The sequence below is a fragment of the Mixophyes fleayi genome, chromosome 1 (genome assembly GCF_038048845.1).
Source record: "Mixophyes fleayi isolate aMixFle1 chromosome 1, aMixFle1.hap1, whole genome shotgun sequence".
NCBI lineage: Eukaryota > Metazoa > Chordata > Amphibia > Anura > Limnodynastidae > Mixophyes > Mixophyes fleayi.
The window spans coordinates 84,598,024-84,623,908 of NC_134402.1; the positions used below are offsets into that span (position 1 = coordinate 84,598,024).

General features: G+C 39.5%; 1 protein-coding gene across 3 annotated transcripts in view; it reads right to left on the bottom strand.

Annotated features, from left to right (window-relative positions):
• Nucleotides 1-25,885, bottom strand: part of GALNT7 (polypeptide N-acetylgalactosaminyltransferase 7) — a 120,136-nt gene that overhangs the window by 26,177 nt on the left and 68,074 nt on the right. For 2 of the 3 annotated variants that reach the window (XM_075197691.1, XM_075197697.1), the window contains exons 3-7: nucleotides 19,853-20,019; nucleotides 15,594-15,724; nucleotides 11,231-11,310; nucleotides 7,235-7,417; nucleotides 2,743-2,860 (exon numbers count right to left, since the gene is read on the bottom strand). In XM_075197691.1, the coding sequence (XP_075053792.1) occupies nucleotides 2,743-2,860; nucleotides 7,235-7,417; nucleotides 11,231-11,310; nucleotides 15,594-15,724; nucleotides 19,853-20,019 (679 nt within the window). Of the gene's footprint in view, nucleotides 1-2,742; nucleotides 2,861-7,234; nucleotides 7,418-7,580; nucleotides 7,764-11,230; nucleotides 11,311-15,593; nucleotides 15,725-19,852; nucleotides 20,020-25,885 lie in introns of all 3 variants that reach the window. The other variant, XM_075197693.1, reaches the window with a different exon arrangement.

Below are 25,885 nucleotides of genomic sequence, written 5' to 3' on the forward strand. Positions count from 1 at the left end.
CGCATCTAAAATAAAATGCAGCAGTGTGTACCCAGCTTTAGTGTGGTCAGAAAACACAAACAATGGTGGTCATCTTCAGACAGCACTTTCCTTTACTATTCGTTCTGTCCTTATATTTCCTCCTCTATCAGTTTGCTCTCCATACTACCACCTTTTCAGTCACCTCTCCCTGTCTACCTGTGTCTCTATGCACAGTCAACCCACTCTCGATCACCTACCTCGGCTGTCTGAATCATATGGTTTCTGTACTCAAGACTTTACCAACTTACCCCTAGCCTGGCACACAAGGAATCATCATCATCATCATTTATTTATATAGCGCCACTAATTCCGCAGCGCTGTACAGAGAACTCATTCACATCAGTCCCTGCCCCATTGGAGCTTACAGTCTAAATTCCCTACTATGAACCGGCTCTACGAACCACGCTCCAACCACCCCACCCTTCCCCTACGGACAACAGCCAAGACACTTCACCACGGCCAGCCCTGGGTGTGCACAGGTAAGTACTTACCGACAAGTTAGATCACGATCTAACTGATTTCAATGGGATCATTATCTGATTAATTTTGGGGCTCCATAGCTGCTCTATTGGACCAACTGCCTGATATCAGCTTGGATATTGAAATGTCACCATATATAAACAATGAGTGCTAACTGAATGCCATTGTTGGTTTCATCAAACTCAATCCCAACAGGACTAGCAAATGGCACAGTGTTATGTTACAAAAAAACAATCCACAGTAAGATTGTAAAAAAAAAACAAAAAACAAGTGAACACCTACGTCCGCATCTATATCTGACACTTGCACCTCCTGATGCTTGGAGAGGTGGGATGGGGGAGGGAAGGGGCGTGCAAACACAGACCGAGTTAGGGGTGTTTGTGTAACTGTGACCCGAGGCAGACGCGCACGGAGGTGCAGAAACACCTGTCAATTGCCACTTTACTTGGGGTGCCAATACACACCGCTTACGATGATGCTCGCCAGCACTAGCTAGATGCTTCTGACTGGCTGTTTGCGGATCGGCCTTTGATGTTTATAGGTGCTTTCTTCATTGATCATCATACCTATACTGTAGGATTCTGTGGGCATATTTTAGAATTCATTTTTTGCTACTTTCATTCGTAGACGACAAGGAAGATTATACTGTATTATAGAGGTTTTATTTATTTAAATCAAACTAATAGCGAATTCTAAAAACTTTTCTTGCGCTTACGACCTGATTGGGGGTAACTGTATCCAATGGATGCCTGACATAAACTTGGTCCATATAGTACTGGGATATAGCGGACGTGTCTTCAGTCTAGTTCAGTATATGGGTTTTTCTGTGCATCTTTTTAGAGGGTTTTTTTTTTTCCATCCAATTTCAATTCACAAACCCAATGTGTTATTACCTAGAAGCAATCATTCAGATACTACTTTGATCAGTCAGGTGCAAATAGGAATGTAGTGAAAACAAATGTATGATTGGTCTGATCTCACTGTCATTTACAAGTAGTGTAGTGTTAATAAGCACAATAGCATTTTCTCCACTGATGTCACAGGATTGCTTTTGTGCTATGCATAGAAAGATGGCAGCTTTTGCAAAGGAGCAACTTATTTATATTGATGATTGGTGGGATCTGGCATTTTATGGTCACAATTTAGCAAACATGTTCACTAAAACCAGATTTTATTTTGTGAGCTATAAAATAAGGAGAGGTGGAAAAACAACAAAGGCATTCCTGATTCTGCAGGGTGACAAAGCTTTTCCCCCTGATTTTCAGGTGTTCTGCGCTCATTTGCTACTTCAGATTGAATGCCAATTGCTTATTCTAGAAATATAATATAGAGTAAGTAAACAAATAAACTACTATGTTACAAAACAAATCCCTAAATATGACAGCCTCCATGTCCTATTACGTTCCTGAGTTATATAATAGTTAAATGATTGTCAACATCAGACAAAATCAGACAGATCTTTATCAATGATGAAATGAATGACGCTTAACATTAGAAATGATTCTACAAAAGTGTCTGAGCAGATGAACCATGAATTTCCCATAGATTGTAAGCTTGTGAGCAGGGCCCTCTTACCTCTCTGTATGTATTACCTAGTATTGTTTTATTACTGTTTGTTCCCAATTGTAAAGCGCTGCGGAATCTGCTGGAGCTATATAAATAAATGATGATGATGATGATGATGATGGGGAGGGAACATATTTATGTGAGTAAAAGTAAGAACATCTGCACCATTTATTATTTTTCTGTCATAAATGATCCCCGATCTGTGACTGTAAGGGTTGATGTGTGGTCCTCTACATTCCAGAACATTCCCCACACAGGGACGCCATTTTTCATCACTGATTCCTAAGCTACTGCAAGTGTCAAAATATAACAAAACATGTTAATATTCACATAATAAAAGTCATGGGATTTAAAATTTAGCAACAGCTACGGTGCCAAAGCTTGGCCAGTGCTCCAGACCCATACCTTCACAACTAAGTAGGTGAACAAGCCCGATAATCTGGCTACACACAGGCTGATCCTGCAGTTGAATGAATGGATGAATGTCCAATCTGGTCTCACACGGAGGTGGGCATGCAAGCTGCAATATCAGGTCAGCTGGCCAATATCACTGCCGATATTACAGAGTGTGGGGCCAGCTTTCGTCAAAACCATTATTATTTTTTAAAACACATTATTTACACTAGGTTGCATGCATAGCATACACAGAAAAGAAGTTCCTTTCATTTACAGTACCTTATAGGAAATTTCAAAGTTCTCTCCTCCCCAGATCTGAAGTCCTGGATCATAAAGACCTAACTCAAAGAAGTACTCTCGCTCAATGGCGAACAATCCTCCAGCCATGGCAGGTGACCTGCAGAACAATTGCATGGAATAAACTGTTATCCAACAGCACAATGATGTGATGTGTAATTAAATATCTAGAAACTTAAATGCAAAGACAGTATAATTAACCTTGGAAATGCAAGCATGCTCAGAAAGTGGGAAAATCCATCAAAATGAAGTACAAGCAGTATTAAAAGGCAAAACGGCAATTCACATAATAAAGAAATAACCAGATTCATCCTATATGTCTCTAAATAATTTACTTAAATTTAAATTATATTTAAACTTTATATTTACATTTTTTCAATTCTGACCAGTGTTACATCTCTTTATGAGCAAAGAGGACAGACGTTTGTAATGTTAATAAAACTACTTTCAAAACTATACTGCAGTGCATTTTGTGTGTCTATTAATAACAAATGTTAATAAACAATTAATGGTCAACTGTGGTAAGGATTATGGCATGACAGGTCTAATGACCTAAAAATGTCAATGGTGGCAAGGGTTTTAAAAGAGACTCAAAGTACATAAATTGGGAGATTCAGTTAAATACCGCCGTGATTAAACTCCACTGCGATGTCTGGCCTGAGATCTCTGCTCATGTTATTTTAATTCCCCTAAATGTTAGCGGTGCTATGTTGGATGTTTAGAGAGTGTAATTGATTGAATTTTAGTGAATGTAGGCCATAACCCTGACATGAGGAGTAGAAAGATTCAACTAAAATCCTCAAAACCTACATAGTTTCAAAGTATTTACAGGCACTTCTGTGATGGTTAAAGGGCAATAAATCCAAAATTAGTGTTTTAAAGTTAAATATAGCTGTATAGCTAGAACTGTGCCCAAAACTTAGAATTCAGTAGTGGCTGTGCTAAAGAGCAACAACACCACTACTTGAAATATCTACTATATAAATGCCTAGTGGTGTGTGTGGGAAAAAAAAACCAAGCTGCAGCGCCACCTGCTGGGCAGAGTTATACACTGACCTATATATTTCGTGAAGGAGAAGTGACAGTTGGGAGTGGTTGGTGGTTGCCGGGGGTGACAGTGGGGAGTTTTTAACACCTTAAGTAGCTTGATGAAGGATGTGGCGATGAAGATGAAGGATGAGGTGATGGAGAAAAATGATGAGGTGGTGACATGTGGACAAAACCACGTTAAAAAAAGGGCGCTTGCGTCGGGAAGTAACGCTCTTCCCCTGAGGAGGGCTGGGCTAGGCCCAAATGCATGACAAGAACCTTTTAAGCACCTTAAGTAGCTTGATTTGACTAGAATGCATGAGTATCATGCACGGGTTAACTTGTATATACATCAAAGGCTAAGCATTACTGAGCTGAATATTATACATATACTACATATGTCCAGAATCCTCTTCTCTGTAACAGGCTGCTATGTTAGGCAGGAGGTGCACAAAGTGACTGTTCTGCAAAGTGTCCTAGGTGGATTGGTCAATTGATAAACAGGACCAGGGACAGTGATAACTTTGAGGACACAAACAATGGCGTACCTCAATCAAGTGAAATGCCTCATTTTATTTTAAAATTTAGTGTTGTGTGGAGTTTGCAATGTTGAATTTTAGATAGAGCTCTACTTTTAGGGGAGCAAACTTTTACAACAGTTTCCTTCTTTAAAAACAATACATATTTATCTATCATTCTACCTAGGCATTGAGGTCACTTAAAATAACCCGTTTATGTTTACACCATATCACAGTAGGTGGCCCACCTGTTACCTTAACTGTGGATCTCCAAAACATACATTATTGCCAGCACTAGGGGCTTTTTCACTAGATATTTCATATTACGGAACACAAGAGTAATGTGCCGCTTTTCAATAACCAACCATAGCTCTATGCCAATGAGAGCCGGATTGTGATCAATAATAAGAGCCTCACTGTTTCCATAAGAACGCCAACGGACTTTGAAAGATATCCTGGGCAGATGTCACCAATGTGGGGATCCACAACGCTCTTGTATAAGGTAACAGTGGGGATATCAGTAGAGGGAGGAAGGGACAATAATTAAGATGAGGTGTATTGTTAAGCTAGAATACTTTTTTAAAACACGTTGTAAAAGTGCCGAATTATGGGTTTGATTATTTTATGTTGGATACATTGGGGGAGAGTAAAGAAAACTGTGCAAAACAAGTGGATTTGCCCATAGAAAACAGACATTTGCTTTAATTTTCTAAACTGTACTAAAAAATGCCAAATGGTCCGATCCTGCAGCTTAATGCAAGCCTTCAGCAACAGGAACAAATTGGATAAGAATAGGCCAGAACAGTTCCGGCATCACCGTTAATGTGGCTGGAAGATGATAACACACACATTGATGGCAGTCATCTTTCCACCGCATTTACCATCACACCCAATAATTATCCAATTCATATCCATCAGGTATTATTGGGCAGCCAAATTCCCAATACCAGCTACAGCATTGCTGGATGCTATGGCCAACACCTCCTTTTCTAGAAAATTGCCTGCAGAACAGTTTTCTTAAATGTCCCCATTTGTTTCTTTACTCCACTTTTAAAATCATACTGTGTAGATTCCTGAGCATTGTCAATTATTCTACAGAACGTACAGAACCTTAGGGACAGACAGCTGTAGAGAAATGTAACAGGAAGAGGATTGAGCTTTTTGGACATAGGCAGGAGCACATTGTATGTGCTGCTGCCTCTTTCATGACATTAGCCAGTAGCACAGTGGTCTGTTCATCCTGATAAGGGCTTGTCTAGACTAGCAGTTTCGCTCACTGCTCTATAAACGGAACGAGACGAGAGAAAACCATGAGCGAAAAGGGGCAGGATAGAGATCTATTGATAAAATGATCTGATGAAATGCACAGCATTGAAGGAACATTTCTGGCATTCATATGTATCACTTCTGTGCGTCGTCATTACACGTGGCAAAGTATACACAACAAATGTCTATCGTGTTCTATTGGTTTTCTCTTGATGTGTTCTGTTTAGCAAGCAATGGGAAAACCAGTCAATTTGGACAAGACTTTGTTTTCCAATTGCAGTAACTTGTACTGAATTAATTGATGACTTAAAAATAAAACAAAAAAACCCCCCACAAAACTTTTTACATACATTAATTAAATGGGGCCTATTCTTTACTGAGGAAACTTGCCTTTGCGGACCTCCAGCCATGGATGCAAGCTTTCACCTTCAGTTCCATACATTACATTATTTACTTTATATTACCTCTTTTATAATTATGACAGCCAGTCTCTCCTCCAGTGTGGAAAACAAAACATACAGTTATGTACATTAATCATGCAGGCACAAGATATGCAGGGGTTAGTAAAGTGCTGAAACGGATGAATTTTAATATTATTAGAAGGTATCCAAGCACCACATCTGCAGTACAAGTACGCTGCTATCTGTCAAGCGAATTGAGCATGTGGAGAGAGAACAAGTTGCGTGCAAACAGAAACGAGACACAAGTTAACAGTCCGTGACTGTCCAAAAGAACTGGCAGTGTATTGCAAGGACACTTCACTGCAAGCAACTTTGTCAGTAAAAGAAAAATATCTCAGTCCCACTTTGTATAAAATAAATAAAGATAATAAAATGTATAGCTTGTCTTCAACTGTATATTTTAATACCAAACATCAGAGATAATCCATGACCACATAAAGGTTCTTCAAACACACCTGGGAACTCTGAAGCTACTTCCTGTATCATTATTATATACCAGTGTAGTGAAGTATAAACTACTGTAAATATTATATATGTGGATACATGAAGTCATCACTTATGCGTTGTTATATCATCGCTACAGTGTTTTTTAGGAACATTTAACATATTATAATCTTAACATATATACCACCTGGTACAGAATACAATAGCACTCCACAAGTTTCGAGGCCTTTGTGCCTTTAAATGGTCATGGGCCTTATTACTCTTTTAATTTACATTAGGCAACATTATCCTTTGTACAGTATGAAGCAGAAGAGGATATAGTGTAATACGTATGCATCAATGTTCATTTACAGGGGATTCAAACTTATCAACATTACAAAAAGGTAGAAAAACAAAATATAATTGGATTCAGAATGTATAGCTTTGTTTTTAAAACAGAAATGTTATAAGAGCTATTAGCTGCGTTTTCTAAAGGGTGATTTGGCTAGCACGAGGAAATCCAATGATTAAGGTACTTCACAATAACCCTAGCTGATAACTTTGGAGCAATATTACTGAGGATATTTACACTCTAGGCAAATCACACCTTTAAAAAACATGTTTTATTTCAGATTTGAATATATGCATTGTAATTGTAAGATAAGCAGCTAAGTAGTACTGCATTAGGGAATCGAGAGAGGTGAAAGCAGGCATGCTGTAATTTAATATATTAGTAGGTCATATGGAAAAGTAACCTGTAAGTGGTTTAGTGATTACCGATAAGGCTCAGTTTTTGTTTTTCTCATATCCTTCTCTTTTTTGGTCAAGGGCACCCGCTTCCATAGCATACTCCAATCCCATGCTCCTCTAGCATACCCATCTTCATCACCTCCCCCTTGTGGTATTAATTGATAATTGTTGCCATCTATGACATCTATCAGAGGTACAGTGCATGCGGTTCTGCGGAGTTGTGTTGATGCGGGATGGAGGGATTGACACGGAGGGATTGACACGGAGGACAGACATATGAATAGAAAAATAAATGGAAAACGGAAAGGGAACAAAAAACAGAAATTGTTTTTAGACACACATGAAAATAAAAAGATAAATTCACATTCTTTACCAATAAGGTTCGGTTTTATGCTTTCGTTTGGCCTTTTCTCTGTCGCCTAATGGAATTCGTTTCCATAACATGCTCCAGTCCCAGGCCCCTCGAGCAAAACCATCGCTATCCCCACCTTGCTGTGGTTCAATGGTATAAACATTGCCATCAATGTAATCTATTAGAGGAACAGTACAAGCAGTTCTGCCAGAGTTCCAGGAGGAAAAGAATAAAACACAGTATTCACAACAAGAACAAGACTTACAAAAATACAAAATAAGATTAAGAAAGTGATATCATTAGGCAGTATAAAACAACAAATACATCTAAATAATACAAGGTGTCATTCTAAAATAGCAAAAGTTACACGTTTTGAAAACCATATAGCATATGTATGTAAATAAAGGTATGGGATGTATTATGCAGAAACCCCTTATCCAGGGTCCTGTTATTGCTGCAGAATCAACCGATATAGGAAATAATGATAGAGCAGTGATGTCCCAGCAATAGACTATCGCTGGTCACTGCTGCTTTGTGAATTGGGACAGGTTTGCCCGACATCTAGGGCAGTGATGGCTAACCTCTGACACTCCAGGTGTTGTGAAACTACAAGTCCCAGCATGCTCTGCCAACTATCAGCTAGTTATCTACTGGCAAAGCATGCTGGGGCTTGTAGTTTCACAACACCCGGAGTGTCACAGGTTAGCCATCACTGATCTAGGGACATCAATGAAGCAGGAAGATCACAGAATACTATAAGTCTTAGTTCCTCATTTCTAGTCAATTGACGGGCTGAATACTGGTCCAGCCCACAAAGTGCTTCCACTGCATGTGGGTGACATGTACACCTTGGAGATAAACTTGTCATACAGTGCATTCCCTTGCAGCCTAGTGCAAAAAATATTTTATTTTGAACACCTTTCATTTAATCAAATGTTACAACTGTTAAGGGAAATACACTTCCATACTACATTCAGCTATGTATATGTATTCAATAGTAATGGAAATGCACCGAAAAACTAAGCCAACGGGATGAAAAAGTAATCAGAACACATTCATGCAAATAGAACATCTCTGATAAATCTACAGCCCACATTATAATGGTAATCAAATCTTGCTCGGAAAAAAGTAGAATTAAATTCATAGCTATAATGGAAAGTGCTCGGGCTCCAGTTTAGAGACTATTTTCATTTCACTTATTAGATTTTGATTTAAATACGTTCCACAGCAATATGTAATTTCTGTGGTCAGACCAATACTATAGGAATGCTCTGTTTGTGTCAGACGGCATAATTTATACCCGAAGGCACAAAACCTGGAATTCTGCTGAAGAAATGAACACTGCAACACTAGATGTGCATTGTGTTTATATACGCACTTTATTTTAGAACAGTATCACCAGACTAGCAAAAGCACACACGTGTTTGATATTATTAGGCAATGCAGTGTGTTATAGGAAGCTATGTACTTTGTATGGCTACCTAGCAACTGCTAATGAATTCTGACCATGAGAAGGCGTAGTTCACCTTCAGATTCATTTAATCTATTGATTTGTAGTTTCCAAATGTGTTCTACAAACATGTATTTACATCACCAGACAGAGCTGCTTACCATTTCTTTCTAGCTTACTATTTAATTACATTGTCCCTGGGTACAAGACAAAGCTGCAGATCTGTATTGTATCCTGGGATAATGACAATAATGTTTTCAGTAGCAATGTAAGGCACCTACAAGCCTATAAAGTTGTCTGAAGGTAGAAATCCCCTTCAGTTCTAATCGCTTTCCTTGATAACAAATGTTATGGTAAAACATGGACTTCTCCTCTAAGGTCAATGAGAACAAGCCCAGGCGTCAAATCTACATGAGGACACAGCTGGTGTCTAACCTTTCAGTATACTTTTGTTTCTACAGATCTCAATGGGTGCTCATTAAATAACAATCTGGCTTCTAGATTTGTCTGACTGGCTCATAATTTCCATTCTATTTCGTTCTACCCCAGAATTGTAAGGTTATCACAACACAGAGGAGAAAACAGGCGGAGTACACTTAGAAGATACCACAAAGCTGTGCTCTTGTATCTTATCCTGACGATCTACAGTACAAGATGTGTTCATTCTTATAATACACTAGTGTTCCTAATGGATACTTGACTTATGAGACCCTATTCACTAGGCCTAAGTTACAAAGAACTGGATGTGCATGGCAAACTGCATTGGTTTTGCATCAGTGCACTTAAGTGATCTTCAAAGGGCGCTTCAAAGTGTATGCTTACTTTCTGGTCTTTGGAGATGACTTTCCAATCTAGAAGGTGTGCAAGGATATAGCCTCCTTTATGGCTTTCATAAATTATGGAAGAGAGGGGACATCAAGACTATCTTTATTAGGGGTGTTTGAATCTTTGTATTTCTGTACATTAGGCAAAGTGCGGCGGCTGCTAAAGTTTAAAGAGAAGGTGCAAAACACACACCTATAAAAGTATACGACCAGACCTCTCCTCCACCTGCTTTGAACTTGTGCCAATTCAAGTGTCTTTGTGGTGCAAGGAACATGCAAAAGTGCCGGGTCCACCGCTTTGTTTCATTACAGTAATCTCGCTCCGCAAAATGTACTCTCGTTTCTACACTGCTCTACAAAACAAGGCACAGTGCTCTATCTTCTCTGCTCTTAGCATGGGACGTCCTCCCTGTGTACAAACTTCTGCTCCTCCAAAAATGCTGCCAACTTAATTTGCCAACCAATGCACTTTGGTGGAAATATAGATTCCACCAGTGCAAATCAAGGTGCAAGGTGTCACTGTAGAGGAGTTGCACTGTCTTGTTCATGGGGAAAGAGGCCAACTATTAAAACATGAATAGAGACATATTTTAACATGTCGTGTGTGTATTGAATGTATGTATGAATAATGTTTGTAGTCATCACTTATGTATTATATAGAATGACATTAATTAGTATAAATTATTATTATACTGAAATTCAGAGCTGCTCCTTGTATAAAAACTCTAGGTCTGCAGCCTTTATACGATTATAATACTCCTCTCTTGGACTGTAGTTAGAATACATTATCTCAGTTTTTCTACTTTGCAACCATTAGACTGAGTTGGCTTTTTGTGCTATCCTGCAGCCTTTAGCTAATGAATCTCAGATTCCCCAAATGAGACAATGTTATACCGACAGAAGTCATGTACAGCAATGAGTAGACAAGATAATCATGCAGAGCTCCTGACCCATGACAATAACCTGATTACCTGCCTCAGGACTTTAGGAGACAGAATAGGACTATACAAAAGGCATTATCCTGGGAGAGCTGTCAGTCAAGCAGTGTAATTGGCCAGCAGTGCAGTGTGCTGTTAATAGGAGTACATTTGGTGTACATCTCCAGTTACTGCAGCTATGCCAGTCGGTGTATATGCTGCACTGACACAAAGAAGAGGCGTTTAATTACATTACAAACAAATAACATTTTATGTTCTCCTAGCAAAGAATTCATTTTATGTTCCTCTCTGCAATTCTTGAAATGCAAGCGTATTACAGTAATGTCATACTGTGCTATACTCAGCAGTGCACAGCTACAGCTCTCTCTCCATGTAACTTTTTCAATCAGTACAATGAAGATTTTACATTTTTTAAAATAAAATAAGTGTATGCCGTTATAACAAACATTTGCACTGTACCTGTCTTTGGTGATGGGGGATATTAATGGTGCATACCAGTTAATTCCCACTTCGCAGTGTGCATCTAGATAAATTAAAACCTACAAGAAAGTAAAGCAAGATTACCATATTATTGATAAGAACATGAATGTGATGTACTGTATCACCAGCACAAATAACACACTTTTGATGGGACCACCACATGTTAATGTACCATTGTTCTGCAACGCCCCAAAGCAGCAGCTCTGAATAGAATGTATAGAACATCTGACATTCAGGGGACCCAAAAACAGATTCTGGGTTCCCACTTGGGAATGTGAACACAAGTAGCACACTTCTGTTCTAATGAATAATGTACAGTCTGATGTACTTTTTCAAAGATATTTAACAGTGAAGGAAAGCCACATTGACAGCAGGGGTTACATGAACCCATATATTGGTGAGTTCTGGTGCATTCACCTCAGTATTCATTAGGAACACTTACCTTTAACAACCCCAAATACACTCACCTCCAAATTCTGTGCCCTCTATGTGAGCACTCAGCTCGCAACCTTGTGCTTTATATGGTAAGAACACTTCCTACCAACTTCAATTATCCTTATAATATACATAAGGATGTATGTTATTATATGATAGCATGATTTTATTAATATATTATACCATATATAAAAGTAGATACATTTTACTTTAGAATATTAATAAAATCATGCTATAATTCTTGCTCTTGACACTGCCAAACAAATATATTCAAGTCTTTTATCTCTGGTCAGGCTGCTAATAATAACAAAGGACTCTTAGAAAAATCAAATCTTCTCATTCTTGCCTCACTAACCCGTTTACCCACCTTACTGACCAAGATCTTGCGTCCTACTACAAGGACAAGATTGACAAGCTTGGATATTAAATGGTATCATCTTCACTGTGCAATAACCTTCTCAATTCCTTTTCTGCATCTTCTGGCTCATTCTCTTCATTTCGTCCCAAAAGTTATAGGGCTAGATTTACTAAGCTGCGGGTTTGAAAAAGTGGGGATGTTGCCTATAGCAACCAATCAGATTCTAGCTGTCATTTTGTAGAAGGTACTAAATAAATGAAAGCTAGAATCTGATTGGTTGCTATAGGCAACATCCCCACTTTTTCAAACCTGCAGCTTAGTAAATCTAGCCCATAGTCTCTACCATCTTGTTCTCCTCCCAATTTACCACCTGTCCACTCAACCTTCTCTCTCTCCGTCTGCACTGATATTTTCCCCTCATTATTCAGGCATGGAGTAATTACTCCTACGCTGAAATAGAAATGCTCACCCAAATTCTCACATACTACCATCCCATTTCTGAACTCCAATGCCCCTCCAAGTTTCCTGAGGGGGTTGCCTCACACAACTTACTGGACCTTATTCAGCCAAGCTTTCCTTCCCAACACTCCAGATTGGTCAATGATATGATCACTGCTAAATCACAGTCAACCATGCACTTCTTCCACCAATGTTGTATTACTGTGTTCTTTATAACACTGGCCTATCCTGGTTCTCATCCTACCAGCTTCTTTAACATCCATTTGCATGAATCCACTTCCCTTCTTGCTGCTCAGTTGGAGTACCAGAAGGCTCAATCACAGGCTCTCTTCTCCATCTATACAATATAACTAGGGAAAACTAATACGCTCCTTTGCATTCCAGCATCACCTCTATGCAGATGACTAACTTTCACCATCTGTGCTGGCCGGTGCTACTGAATGACTTTCTGGCATTCAACTTAGATGTCCTCTCTTCACCTCAAACCTCCCAACAGTGTGTTTTATCATTATGTTTGTTCTCAGTTGTAAAGTGCTGTGGAGTATGCTGGTGCTATATAAATAAAGTGGATTATTATAACTAGAGATGGTCACTGACCCCCGTGTTTTGGTTTTGGATTCGGTTTTGGATCTGGATTACCGTTGTGTTTTGGTTTTGCAAAACTGCCATTGCGTGTTTTGGTTTTGTTTTGCTATTTTTTTGGAAAATCCATGTTTTTGGGCCTAAATTAACCCAATTTAGTGCTCCAACTGTTTTAGAGACAAGTAATCTAATTGTTGAGGTAATAAATCATCCAAAAAAACAGTTTAATTCTTCGTTGGTAGGCCTATTCTACACACAAAACAGATTGTCTTCCTCTCCATCTATGCATATTGGCAATGCAGCCATCGTCTTTGAATGTATATTACACCCTACACTTATAGTTAAATATGTAAAGAAATGGAAAAAGCCAGTTTGGTTTCTGTCTCTCAAGGCCCCCCTCCACTTGTATAAAATACAAAAAAATTCAGCCATTATAGACTGTACAATATTAATTGACATGGAGAAAGCCAGTTTGGTTTCTGTCTCTCTAGGCCCCCCTCCACTTGTATAAAATACTAATAAATTCAGCCGTTATATACTGTACAATATAAATTGAAATGGACAAAGGCAGTTTGGTATCTGTCTGCATCAGATCCTCTCTCCACTAGGAGTAAAATAGAAAACTATTCAGCCGTTATATAATCTAGAATATAAATAGAAATTGAGAAAGGCAATTTGGTATCTGTCTGCATCATAATCATCAACATCATCATTAGCGCCCCCGTCGCCTACACAAATCTCCCCCTCATCCTCTTCTAATTCCAAAGTGGCATCCTCAATTTGGGTATCACCGGCTACACTCGGGCTATTAAGGCACACATCAGCAGAATGCTCACGATTAGACATCCCACTGTTGGATGGACTCTCCACAGGGATTGTTGTCATTTGTGAATCAGAGCAAATATTCTCCTGTAATGCCTCACTGTTATCTTGCAGCTCGGCTTTGACGCGTAACAGTAGTTGTGCACCAATTGTAGGCTGGGTAACTTTTTGGGATCTGCCACTAATAGCCAAAGGTGAAGGCCTCATTCTCTCTTTGCCACTGCGTGTGTAGAATGGCATGCTTGCAATTTTTTTTTTATCGTCACTTAACTTTTGCTCAGTTACACTTCTTTTTCGCTTCAATACAGTAAATTTTTTTTTGGTTTTTGTTTTTTGCACTAATTTGAAAACACTCTGTTGTTTGACATCGCCTTGGCCAGATGACGTACTGGGAACACTAACATCAGGACTGGTGACAGAACCTGGTTGCTCATTTAGATCATATGTGGACTGCTTTGAATCCATTCTGAGCGCAAACCACTGGGGAGTGCTAAAAATTATTTAGTAGATACTGCTGACAGATATGACTTTTGACAGCCAGAAATATTAATGCACAATTAGGGAGGACACCCCAAAAGCACTGAGGAGTGCTACAAATTATTTAGTAGATACTGCTGACAGATATGACTTTTGACAGCCAGAAATATTAATGCACAATTAGGGAGGACACCCCAAAAGCACTGAGGAGTGCTAAAAATTATTTAGTAGATACTGCTGACAGATATGACTTTTGACAGCCAGAAATATTAATGCACAATTATGGGGGACACCCCAAAAGCGCTGGGGAGTGCCAAATATGAAGAAAAAATAATAAACCTCTATCCTCCTCTCTGCACTAGCGATTTTGGTTAGAGCAATTGCAAGAACAATATTGTATTCTCTGTCCCTGCTCTAATTAGCCTATGACTACACCCTGCTCTCTCCCTCTGTCAAATGGCGATGGATTGCTGTGGAGGCGTGTATTTATAAAGTTGAAGTATCGCGAGAACCGAGTCCCGAGATCCGACAACGTCACAATGACGTTCGGCCTCGATTTGGATTCGGAATGGGCGGGAGAGTACCGAGCTGCTCAGCTCGGTACTCGGATACCCAAAGTTCGGGTGGGTTCGGTTCTCGGAGAACCGGACCCGCCCATCTCTAATTATAACTGTTCTACTGCTGAGTTTTAAAACCAGATTTCATGCAATGTATCCTAGTGCCTTCTTCATTGCACAAAAAGCTTGATAATAGAGTCCTACCTGTGTTTTGGCTGTTCCTGGTGACAAGAACCCTTTTGCAAACTATTTGGTTATACTTATAACCCCCTGAGAGGAAAAGCAAAGCTTTCATATGACTGCAGGTAAATTAGCCATGTTAGGTACTGGGAAGCTCAATCAATTATTATGGACTTTTACCATGGGAGACAACTCATACTGTTCCAGAAGTCCATGAGGTGCTCTTATAATAATCCTGCATCATATGTGTATATAGTTCCACTACTGCACTATATAGCTAGCTATGCATAAAGAAGAAAAATCTGCTACAGGATTGTAGCATTTTGACACTTAAAGAGTGAGGGAGAATTGTACCACATATTATTAGGTATATGTCACAACATTTTTTTACAAAGGACAAAATGCAGCGCATACAATTACAACATGTACTTGTTATAAAGTGCAACAGAAGGGGTAATATGTTCTTAATTACCTGTCCTAATTTGGCTTTCTGGGCTCCAATGCTTCTAGCCTGTATCAGTCCCTCTCTGCGTTCATTTCTAAATACTTTGACCAGGCCATTCCACTGCTTGATATAATTTTCCAACCTTCCCTTTAAATGCTCTAGGAGAAATATACAAAGCACAAACATTGTTAGAACTCTTCATGTTGCAGCTTCTTGGGATCTGGCTTCTCTGTTCTGTCACATGCATTCATACTGGTACATGAATAGTATGGAAAACACTGGAGTGTGATTCATAAAGGAAAATGTCAATGTCATATTCACTAAGAGCTGATGAAATAATGCATCTGATGGCTTATTCACAGAAGATATGTTCATTTGCATAATTCTCAGAGGATGGTTTAATAGCAACAGACAACTGTATTCATTGCACAAATGATATGTTTAGAGCAGTTTGACCAAGATAGCTAATGGCTTATAGTTAACCTTTTCTTGTGGCTAAATGTATGCAGCATTGCAAATGGAAGGATCAGCATAATTTTAGCATTATTCACATAATTCAGTATTCCACATAGCTCCAACTCTTCAAAGAAGAGAAGGCCGTGCTGATGAATGACACAACACATTGACTTGCGCATAACAATCATTAACAAATTTTCTTTTTTTTTTTAAATCATCATTAAAACAAAACCACTGTTGTAATAATTTATATTCTTAAATGATTGGTTGATTATCATAGCTAGTTAGCTACTGTGTTTAACTGAAAACCAGCAATAATTATCTCAACTAAAGAAAAATGAACATGCTTCCAGGCAGTGTAGCCTTATTATGGATTAAAAAAGCAGCATCAAGGAAACTTGGATAGAGGCAAGATGTCATAAAGCCGGGGAATATTATTGTTGCAATTTGGTTTCATTAGAGATGTTGCTAGATATAGCTGGTTGACTTAAGGCACTTGTACACTTTGCGGTTTTGATGGCCTGTTAGGCGTTTTAGACCTAAATAGCCATAAATTGGCATCAGATCCATTCTGGCATTTGTGTATGTGTATGTGTATGGACACATCTGACGGAGATCTGGCTACTTAGGTCTATGTATGGGCACCTTAAACTAAAAATCAGTTTTATAAGGATCTATATAAGTGACAGGCATGATATACTTCAGGGGCTGCATGGACGGCCCTCTAACCTTCAAATGGGCCGCACAATACCCTTAATCTCATTTATAAGTAAATATAGTACATTTATTCACAGAAAGAGACACCTATATGTAATAACAACTATTACAAGCTATAATAAATCGGACAATACAGTGCAAAGGAGCAGGGGCTGCAGGTGAAGACTCGGAGGGCCACCTGTTGCCCATCATTGATCTATATAATAAAGCAAAGAGAATACGCTGTATGAACACACACCAAATTATACACCATGCCCCACCTGTATGCACAGCTCCAACTGCAGGAGTTCAGAGATATACTCATTGTCCTCTTCTCCACTGTCCTGGTTTTGTCCACATATTCACCTCCATTTCTGCTCATCATCTGTGGATAGTGGCAATTTGCAATGTACCGCTGAAATCATAGCCTGGGAGGAACAAGGTTCCACCCGGGAGGTAGCCCTGCAGTCTCACAGATCGCACATACATTGCTAAATGCGTAAGCAGCATTGTTACTGTCATGCTATCACAGTTATGAAGTCTTCAGCTTTCCTCTTTGCGGGGTACTGACTAGGCCTGCATAATAGCATGCTGATGTGTAAATATTAAGCAATATAGTTGTGATCCTGGAGCCTGGAGGGGCCCCATGGCCAGTCTCTGAGATAGCTAATATAGATGAATGAAGACCACCCATTGTCACTTAACCCTGCACTTATGACTGTGGCTGCAGGGGTAAGTGATAGCACCGGGGCCTGAAGTGGCTGCATGAAAGCATGACAGAAGCCACTGTGCTCTTATACAGTCACAGTAATGGAGGAAGGGAAGGTGTGAACAGGATTTGTTCTGCAGTGTGCAATATGCACAATGTGCCAATGTGTGTTTGGGGAGAGAGGTTCTCTGCCAATGTAGCCATCTCTGTTCAATGTGATAGACAATGGAGAGAATATCTGTGCAAAATGCCTCCAAGGAGAGGGGAGTTTGTCTGTGAAATAGAGCTAACAAAGAGAGGTGCCTTTGTAATGTGGCTGGCATAGGGGGTAATCTGCTAATGTCCAATACTACAGCATACATCCCAACTTTTTAAGTTGGGGTATTGGGACAACCGTACATGTGAAGGAGGAGTGGTCACATAACTCAGGGGCGTTTCCAGTGCCTCCTACCTGCTGGACCGCCGTCAGCCCACCTCTCCTGCCCTTCAATGCTCAGCGTTCCAATGACTGCGGCATGCGGCAACCATGCACTACTGCTCTGCTATGCAGTCTATGTGGCTATCAATGAGGACACCAGCGATGTCTATATGGGCTTGGAGGCTGTGCAGTGTTTAATGGAACAGGATATATTAAATGTGCCTGCCAAGAGCACCAGGTGGTAACTTGGTGGTCACTTTTGCAAATTTACTATATATGACTCAAGGAAAGTTATTTATAATCAACCAGTCACTGTAATAACACTATACATTGAGTTTAGTTGTAGACACATGAAAGCATACCATTTGGCAAAAACAAAACAGCACCGATATATAATCTATCTTAATAGGAAATTTTGTGACCAAACTCACAGTTTATTATTTACAGACGTTTACACATATAATAACATTATTGTGCATTATAGTATGGAGAGGCCTAGGAGCACACACATCCTACACTGCTCCTTCATCTACAATCCCTAAACATCAGCCCCCCCCCCCCCAGCCTCATCTGACCTTTGCCTCTTGCCACTTGAGGATCAAAGTGAGCCTTTTCAGGTCTCTCCAACCTCCTACAACTTGATTGCCAGCAGCCCCAAGCCTGGGACCCAGCTTGTGCCTTCTCCAGGCACCTAATGTTGGCACCCACCACTATCTTCAGCTCTATGAAGTCTGTCTAACCACCACCCTCAGATGCCCTACAGCTGCAGGTCCAATCCATCTGCCCCTGCACCATCTTGGTCTCAGTACTTTTCAGACCTCCGCACTTCATCTAGAACAATGCACCATCCAAGCATCTGTACCACTATGGACCCCTCTCCATCTTTTCTCCCTAACCTCTAGTACTTCTCATCCCAACTTCCCTTCCCTATTCCCCCTTCCTTTCCTACCTCTACTCCTCTCATCAGTTACTCCCACCTATCCTACCTTACCTCCACTATCCCCCTTCTTACCCCTTCTCCCTACCCTATATCCAGTCTCCTGTCCCTCTGTCACCACTTTCACCTACCATCTGACAACTCCTCTGCTACCTGCATGGACCACTAAGCCGAATTTCCAATTTGCTCTTGTTTCTCATTACCCACGTAAGCTCCCACAGTCAAAGTCTTCTACCCTACGTATCATGGCTCTTTGCTGAATTGTCTCTGTCTGTGTGTGTTAGGGAATTTAGATTGTTAGCTCCAATGGAGCAGGGACTGATGTGAGTGAGTTCTCTGTACAGCGCTGCGGAATCAGTGGCGCTATATAAATAAATGGTGATGATGATTGTTTCTGTATGCCATGTGATTTGTTTTAATTGCATCCATGCATTGATCATTCTGCTTAACTGTACCCATGTATGCTTACTGTTCTCATGTATGTCATATCTGTGTGATTATGTTAGACGCTACGGCATCTGTCACACCATACAAATAAACATCAATGATCACGATCATGAAGCAATTAAAACACTTTTTCTACAACTAGGCTCCCAACAAATTAATTATGTGACATCTAAAGACAACTGATTGTAACAAGGTTGTGGAGTTGTATTTTAGCAAAAAGCATGAATACTTATGTAATCCAGAATTTGTTTCTGTTTTATTTAATTTATATTAATCAAGAAAAGTCTATTCGCCATCCCGAACAAATACATTCTGAGTCAATGATATAAAAAACATAAAATGTAAAACATCTTAAATGGGGTGAACACTTTGTAACATTTGCGCATACAGTGCCCATAAAATTAGATAAAACAACACGATATACATTCTTTTAAGCAACAGAACAAATGAGTGATATCATTAGTTTCTGCCCAAATTAGGCTCCATGCTTCTAAATATTAGTTCAGCCCAGAAAATGTGTCTCCACTGGGTTTGATTTATGGGTAGACTTTACAATTTGCATCCAGGTGTAACATCTCACTCATGTCATTGGTGAGCACAATGCTTGGCGCCCCAGAACTCACCTTTATTACTGTAGTCATCTATCATGACAATCTCCGCCAGGTATCTCCTAGGGGTTCTTTTAATAACACTGTGAACCGTCCTCATGAGCGTAGACCAGCCTTCATTATGAAACACAATGATCACACTGGAGGTGAGCAGGTTCTCATCGAAATGCCAATACTTGCACCTGCAAACAAGTTCCCAGGGTCATTGACAGTTATATGTGCACTCAAATTAACACAAACAATTGTATTATGGCTTCATTCATTCTCTAGCAGCATCAATGTGTCTACCTGACAATAGATCAATCATTTTTGTTTGCTACACAGAGGACCTCTTCTATGAAGCACACTGAGTATGTACCAGAAACACTAGTTTTGCATTGGTGCGCCCCTAACTAAGCCATATCCACCCTGATCTGTCGCTTTAATTACTGTCAAAAAAGTCGACAAGATTTGTTTTACATGATTCCCCAGCAGAAAATCTATGTTCCCTTGGATCTTGTAATTTGTTTATCTCTGAATAGTCAACAGTTCTTTTTATTTTATTGAGAAATTATTTCACTAATTTCCCCACCAATGATTGAGGCTCACAGGTATATATTTATTATATACTTCCCCTACTGCCATTTGGTGCAGTCCACATATCATATTTAGCTGATTTTAATTTTGAGCAGTACCTCTTCTGTAGTAAATATATTTGTGTCACCAGCACTGAAGGGTTACAATTCCATTCTAGTGCTGGTGACCTCTTTATCACCAGTAAATACAGAGCACAAATAGTTATTTAGGCCGTCTGCAAGTCTCCTTCCTCATATCCAGCCCCTTCAGTTTGCAGCCTTACCATCAATCACTAATGTATCTAAGGAACATTTTGTCACCCTCTTTTTACTGACTGTGCAATCTTTTCTTCAGTTTGCCCTTTGGGACATTTTATGGCATGTTTAATGTAATTTAGACAAGCTCTATATGCTTTTTATCCTCCCGTTTGGGCCTGTCTCTATTTCTTATAATCAGTTTTCTAAGCACGTACAACTGCCACTTTCTTGGAGAACCATGATGGCTCTCTCTTGCTTTTATAACATATCTGGCAAAAATATGTCTTGTATTTAATAATGCATGTTTGACTTGATGCCACTGTCTTTGCACTCCACTCATTTCCCACCCTGTCATAGATGCACATAAACTATTTCTCTTTAGCCTTTTTAAATTCTAAAACCTTTATTTGTGGGCAGTTCTGCTTTACTGCTACCGGTCTTCCCCTAACCAGACTTCCAAACCTACGTACTAGTCACTAATTGTCCTCATAAAACGTTGTTCTACAGCTGCTCCGCTCTGTCATTGCCTAAATTGGTTGCCTATAGTTTACCAAATCCAATATAAAACCTATACATACAAAGCTATTAACAAACTTGCACCAACATACATCTCAAAATATCTCCAAATTTAACCGCTCCGCTCTGCTCCACTTATGCACACTCACTACTTGCTCCCATCCCCGGTTACAGGACTTTTTTTGTGTTGCACTTACCATGTAGAATCCCTTACCTCTTACAACAAGACTTTTATCTAGCCTCAAAAGTTCCCTAATAAATCCCACATCTTTACAGGCAAGCTTATTATATTCCCAAACTACAAGAAAAACTTACAAACAACCCTCTGTCCCACAAACAAACATTGATGTGTGACTAAATCGTATACACCCTCTAAGCACCTTTTCCCATTGTAGCCTGGCTGGATCAATGTGCAATAATTGACACTTAACCTCATGTGTGAGAGCCCTATTATCCCATAGATTGTAAGCTTGTGGGTATAGACAATTTATCTGTTTTATTAATACCTTGTCTTGTTTTATTCAGAACTGTAAAGCGCTCCAGAGCATGCTAGCACTTAAAGTTTATAAATAATAATAATAATAATAATAATAATAATAATAATAATAATAAAACATGGTTAGTAATGAGATTTCTGCAATGTGGTTGGCAATGGGAACTGTGAAAGATGTCTGTGTTTTTTATGCAGTGAGGCTGCCAATGACATCAGCTTCATGTGGTCTGATTATCTGGCTGGTTTGGGCAATGTGGTCTTTGAACTGTGGCTGCCAATAACATCTATACAAAAATGATCTGTGTAATATCCATGGCAAAGGTGTCAGTCTGTGGATTGTGGCTGGTAACCATATGTGGATGGTAATAACTAGCTTTTTCACACAACCATATATTTGAGCAATAGCGGCATTTGTACAACATAGTAACTATTATTAACAGCTAAACACTTATTCTTAGAAAGAGACAGAAACGCAGATAGCTAATTCTATTGTATAGCTTGCACTATGGAAGTTATGGGTTAATGCACATTGCTACATAACCCTCAATATGTGCATGCACTGGAAAAAAAAAAATATATAGTTGTCCACTGGGCCAGATAGCAAGCGCGGTATGGTGTGTTGCTCAGATCCACAAAAACAGGGAGCTAAAGACATGTTTATACCAATGATAGACAAACTAATACATTACATGGGGCTTATTATTATTTCCGAGATTAAGGATAATGTGCAGCCCTGGTATAAGCTAGAAGGCCGCACATTATTCTTAATCTAGGAAACAAGTTAAAACAATACATTTATTGAAAGACACCGCATGCTCTAGAATAGATCCCACATGTATTCCAAAACAGTCTTCAGATGTCCACACGTCACTCATCACCACTCACCCGAAAACACCCATCAGATCCCCCACAATGTTCACTCAACCAGATGCCATTTAAAACCTCATTTACCCCAAAATGTATCTCATACCCCCCACTTACTCTAAAACAGGCCTCAGCCCCTTATGTAATAAGCGCTGGACGGTAGGTGCAGCTAGGTGAGGCATAAATCAGAGAAAGGACAGAAGGATCAGGGGCCACAGTTGAAGGATTGGAGCTCCGCATGTGGCCCTTGGGCCGCCTGTTGCCCATCACTGGTTTAATGTATTCCTTTTTGGAGTCCCAGTCCTTCCATTACACCAACAACCCTCAGTCCCACTTTCTTTCCAAAAGTGTCTTCTTTTGAGTGTCCTACGTAGATTGGTACAACCACCTCTATTGGTTATGTCAGACATGTTAGTGGCATCCATCCTGCATAACACATGATTTATGTGTTGTGTGTAATAATATGTGTATTAAGAAAATTTGGATCAACAACTGTTGTTTACAAGGTACGTGCGCATATCTGCAAATGCAAGATTTTTTTTTTTACATGTCTGTGAATGCAAGAAAATGTGCATCTTTTTATAACCGATATTTTGTGTTACTCTTCGGAGATCTAGATGAATTACATTATTCTGATACATTACTTATCACAAAACAATATATAGTCTCTAGACCCTGTCTTCCTGAGTAAGGCTGGGTACACACTATACAAAATATCTCCCGGTGTGATATCCTTAGCGATTTTACCATTGAGTAAAAAAAAAAAAAGAAAAAAAAGAAAAGAAAAAGAGAGGTCCCGATCAGTATACCGATGTGCACACACACTAAACACATTTTACACAATTTATCTTCAGATCTGTGCTCTTCATCGGTCATAACCATCTGATAAAAAGATTGTGACTCTGCACACTCCATAGAGATCTATGGACATATGTACACTGCAGAATTGTAACGACTTTGTTCCATTGTTGAACGAGATTTTTAATTCAGTTTAAAATTAAATGAAACGATATGATGCGCTTTGGAACGATATTTGCTCATCGTTGCAGTGTACACACTAATGCAATATTGGGCTGAACGCTCATTTATGGTGTGATTAGCCCGATAATCGATAGGCTCAGTACACACTACAGGTTTTTCTAAGACAAAGGCAGTGAGAAATGTTTTGTATTAACATCAAGCAATAACTTAGGCATACAATCGAAATAAGATTACAAAATGGATAGAGCATAATAGTGGAAGTACTTGCTTTAGTTGGGACTTGAATGCTCCCTCTTTATAAAGCCACCTTCACTAACCACCAGGTTTATTGTCTGCACAAAAGTGCATTAAATATGTAATAATTCCATTATATGTCACCATATTTAAAATGTCACCATCTCTAAAATAGCAATTTTGTCCTGTGTTTTAAGCTAGCAATATAAAGCGAGAATTGTACTTCAAACCAAAGCTTGTGAAGATATTCATTTTAAATCAACAAACCAACTTTTGGAATCTTTCGAAAATATAAACATGATCAAAATAAATAAATATAGATAAATAAACTAGAAGTACTTACGGAACAATGTGTGTAATACAAAAATATTGAAGGGCTGTGCATTAGCAAGGTAATGACAGCCTGAAAGTGACTCTACACCAGCCACAGGCATCCTGCACGGTTGGCCCTCTAACCTTTGAAAGGGCCGCACATTACCCTTAATCTCAGGATTCCTTAAAACAATACATTTGATCCAAGAAAGAGACACCTATCTGTAATAACACTAGCAGACATTTTAAACAAGTGTTACAAGCTATAACAAACTAATCTGACAATAATGCAAGATGGAGCTGGAGATCAGAGAGCCGCATCTGGCCCTAGGGCCGCCTGTTACCCATCACTGATCTGAACTAGTAGAGCAACTGCTGAACTGATAAACAACAACCAGCTGCATAGAGCATACTAACTGTAAAGCACAAACAAAGTCTCTTTCACTTTGACAACAAAACGCAGACAGGGAGAAAAAAACACAAAAAACTACAAAACTTTATGTTAAATTTCTTAAAAACAATTTGGAAAAACATTACTGATAATCACACAGAGCCGTTACAACTGAGAACAGTGACTCAAAGTATGCTTCCACATTGCAAGAGCTCTGACAAAGACCAGGAGACATCTGCTCTGTGTTGTATTTCTAAGGAGGGAGGAGGGGTGCAGAGGAAGCTGACAACGGATGCCTTCAAAGCTACACAGGCAAGACAGACAGCGACAAATGTTTGATTCTTACAGCAGCCATAAAAGCCATCTCTTGAAAATGAATCTGACGGAAACGCATGGCATTTGGAGGCATCTGCAAGCAATTTGTTAGGCTCTTTTTACCTCAATGACTCTTGAGCTAGTTTTTAGTTGCCCTATAGTGAAAACTGTGAGTGCTATGAATGTACATGTACTGTGGTCATATATGTCACAGGACATTGTAAGAGAACCCACAGAACTGTACAATGAAGGTTAGATAACAAGGTCAAATCCCCTTTATAAAGGTGACCATCTCCAGCATCATCTGGGTTTGATTTAGGCCGTGTTTACATATACAGTATATATCTGACTTTAAAGCGCTGTGTTCACCGGATCAGGAACCCAGCACAGTATAGGAATCATCAGATCCTATGCAGAAACCTGGGGGTAAATGTATGAAGCTCCGGGTTCTTCAACACCCGCGAGTTCGGCGTCTTCGGCAGTTAAATTTAAAGCGGCGCTGCCTTGTAAAGGGAAGTTTCCCTTTACAAGGCAGCGCCGCTTTAAATTTAAGCGCTGAAGACGCCAAACTCGCGGGTATTGAAGAACCCGGAGCTTCATACATTTACTCCCTGGGGTCAGTGTACACTGTTATTTAATAAAATACACAATGGATCAAAAGCACATATTCACCAAAGAAATAGTGCAGCATCAAGACCTAGTGATATATATCTGTGAGGAGTTTGTATGTTCTCCCCGTGTTTGCATGGGTTTCCTCTGGGTGCTCCGGTTTCCTCCCACACTCCAAAAACATACTAGTCGATTAATTGGCTGCTATCAAATTGACCCTAGTCTCTCTCTCTGGGGCATATTCAATTGTTGGCGTTATAGCCAAAATTCTTGCGACACGTGCACCATTACTGTCATTACGGTAGTTCGCGTAAATACCGGTATTACGGTACTTTTCTCGGGAATAGTTTTAACGCTGTGGGGAATTCAAACAATTGAATATGCTCCTCTGTGTCTAACTGTCTGTCTGTGTGTGTATGTCAGGGAATTTAGACTGTAAGCTCCAATGGGGCAGGGACTGATGTGAATGAGTTCTCTGCACAGCGCTGCGGAATTAGTGGCGCTATATAAATGATGATGAT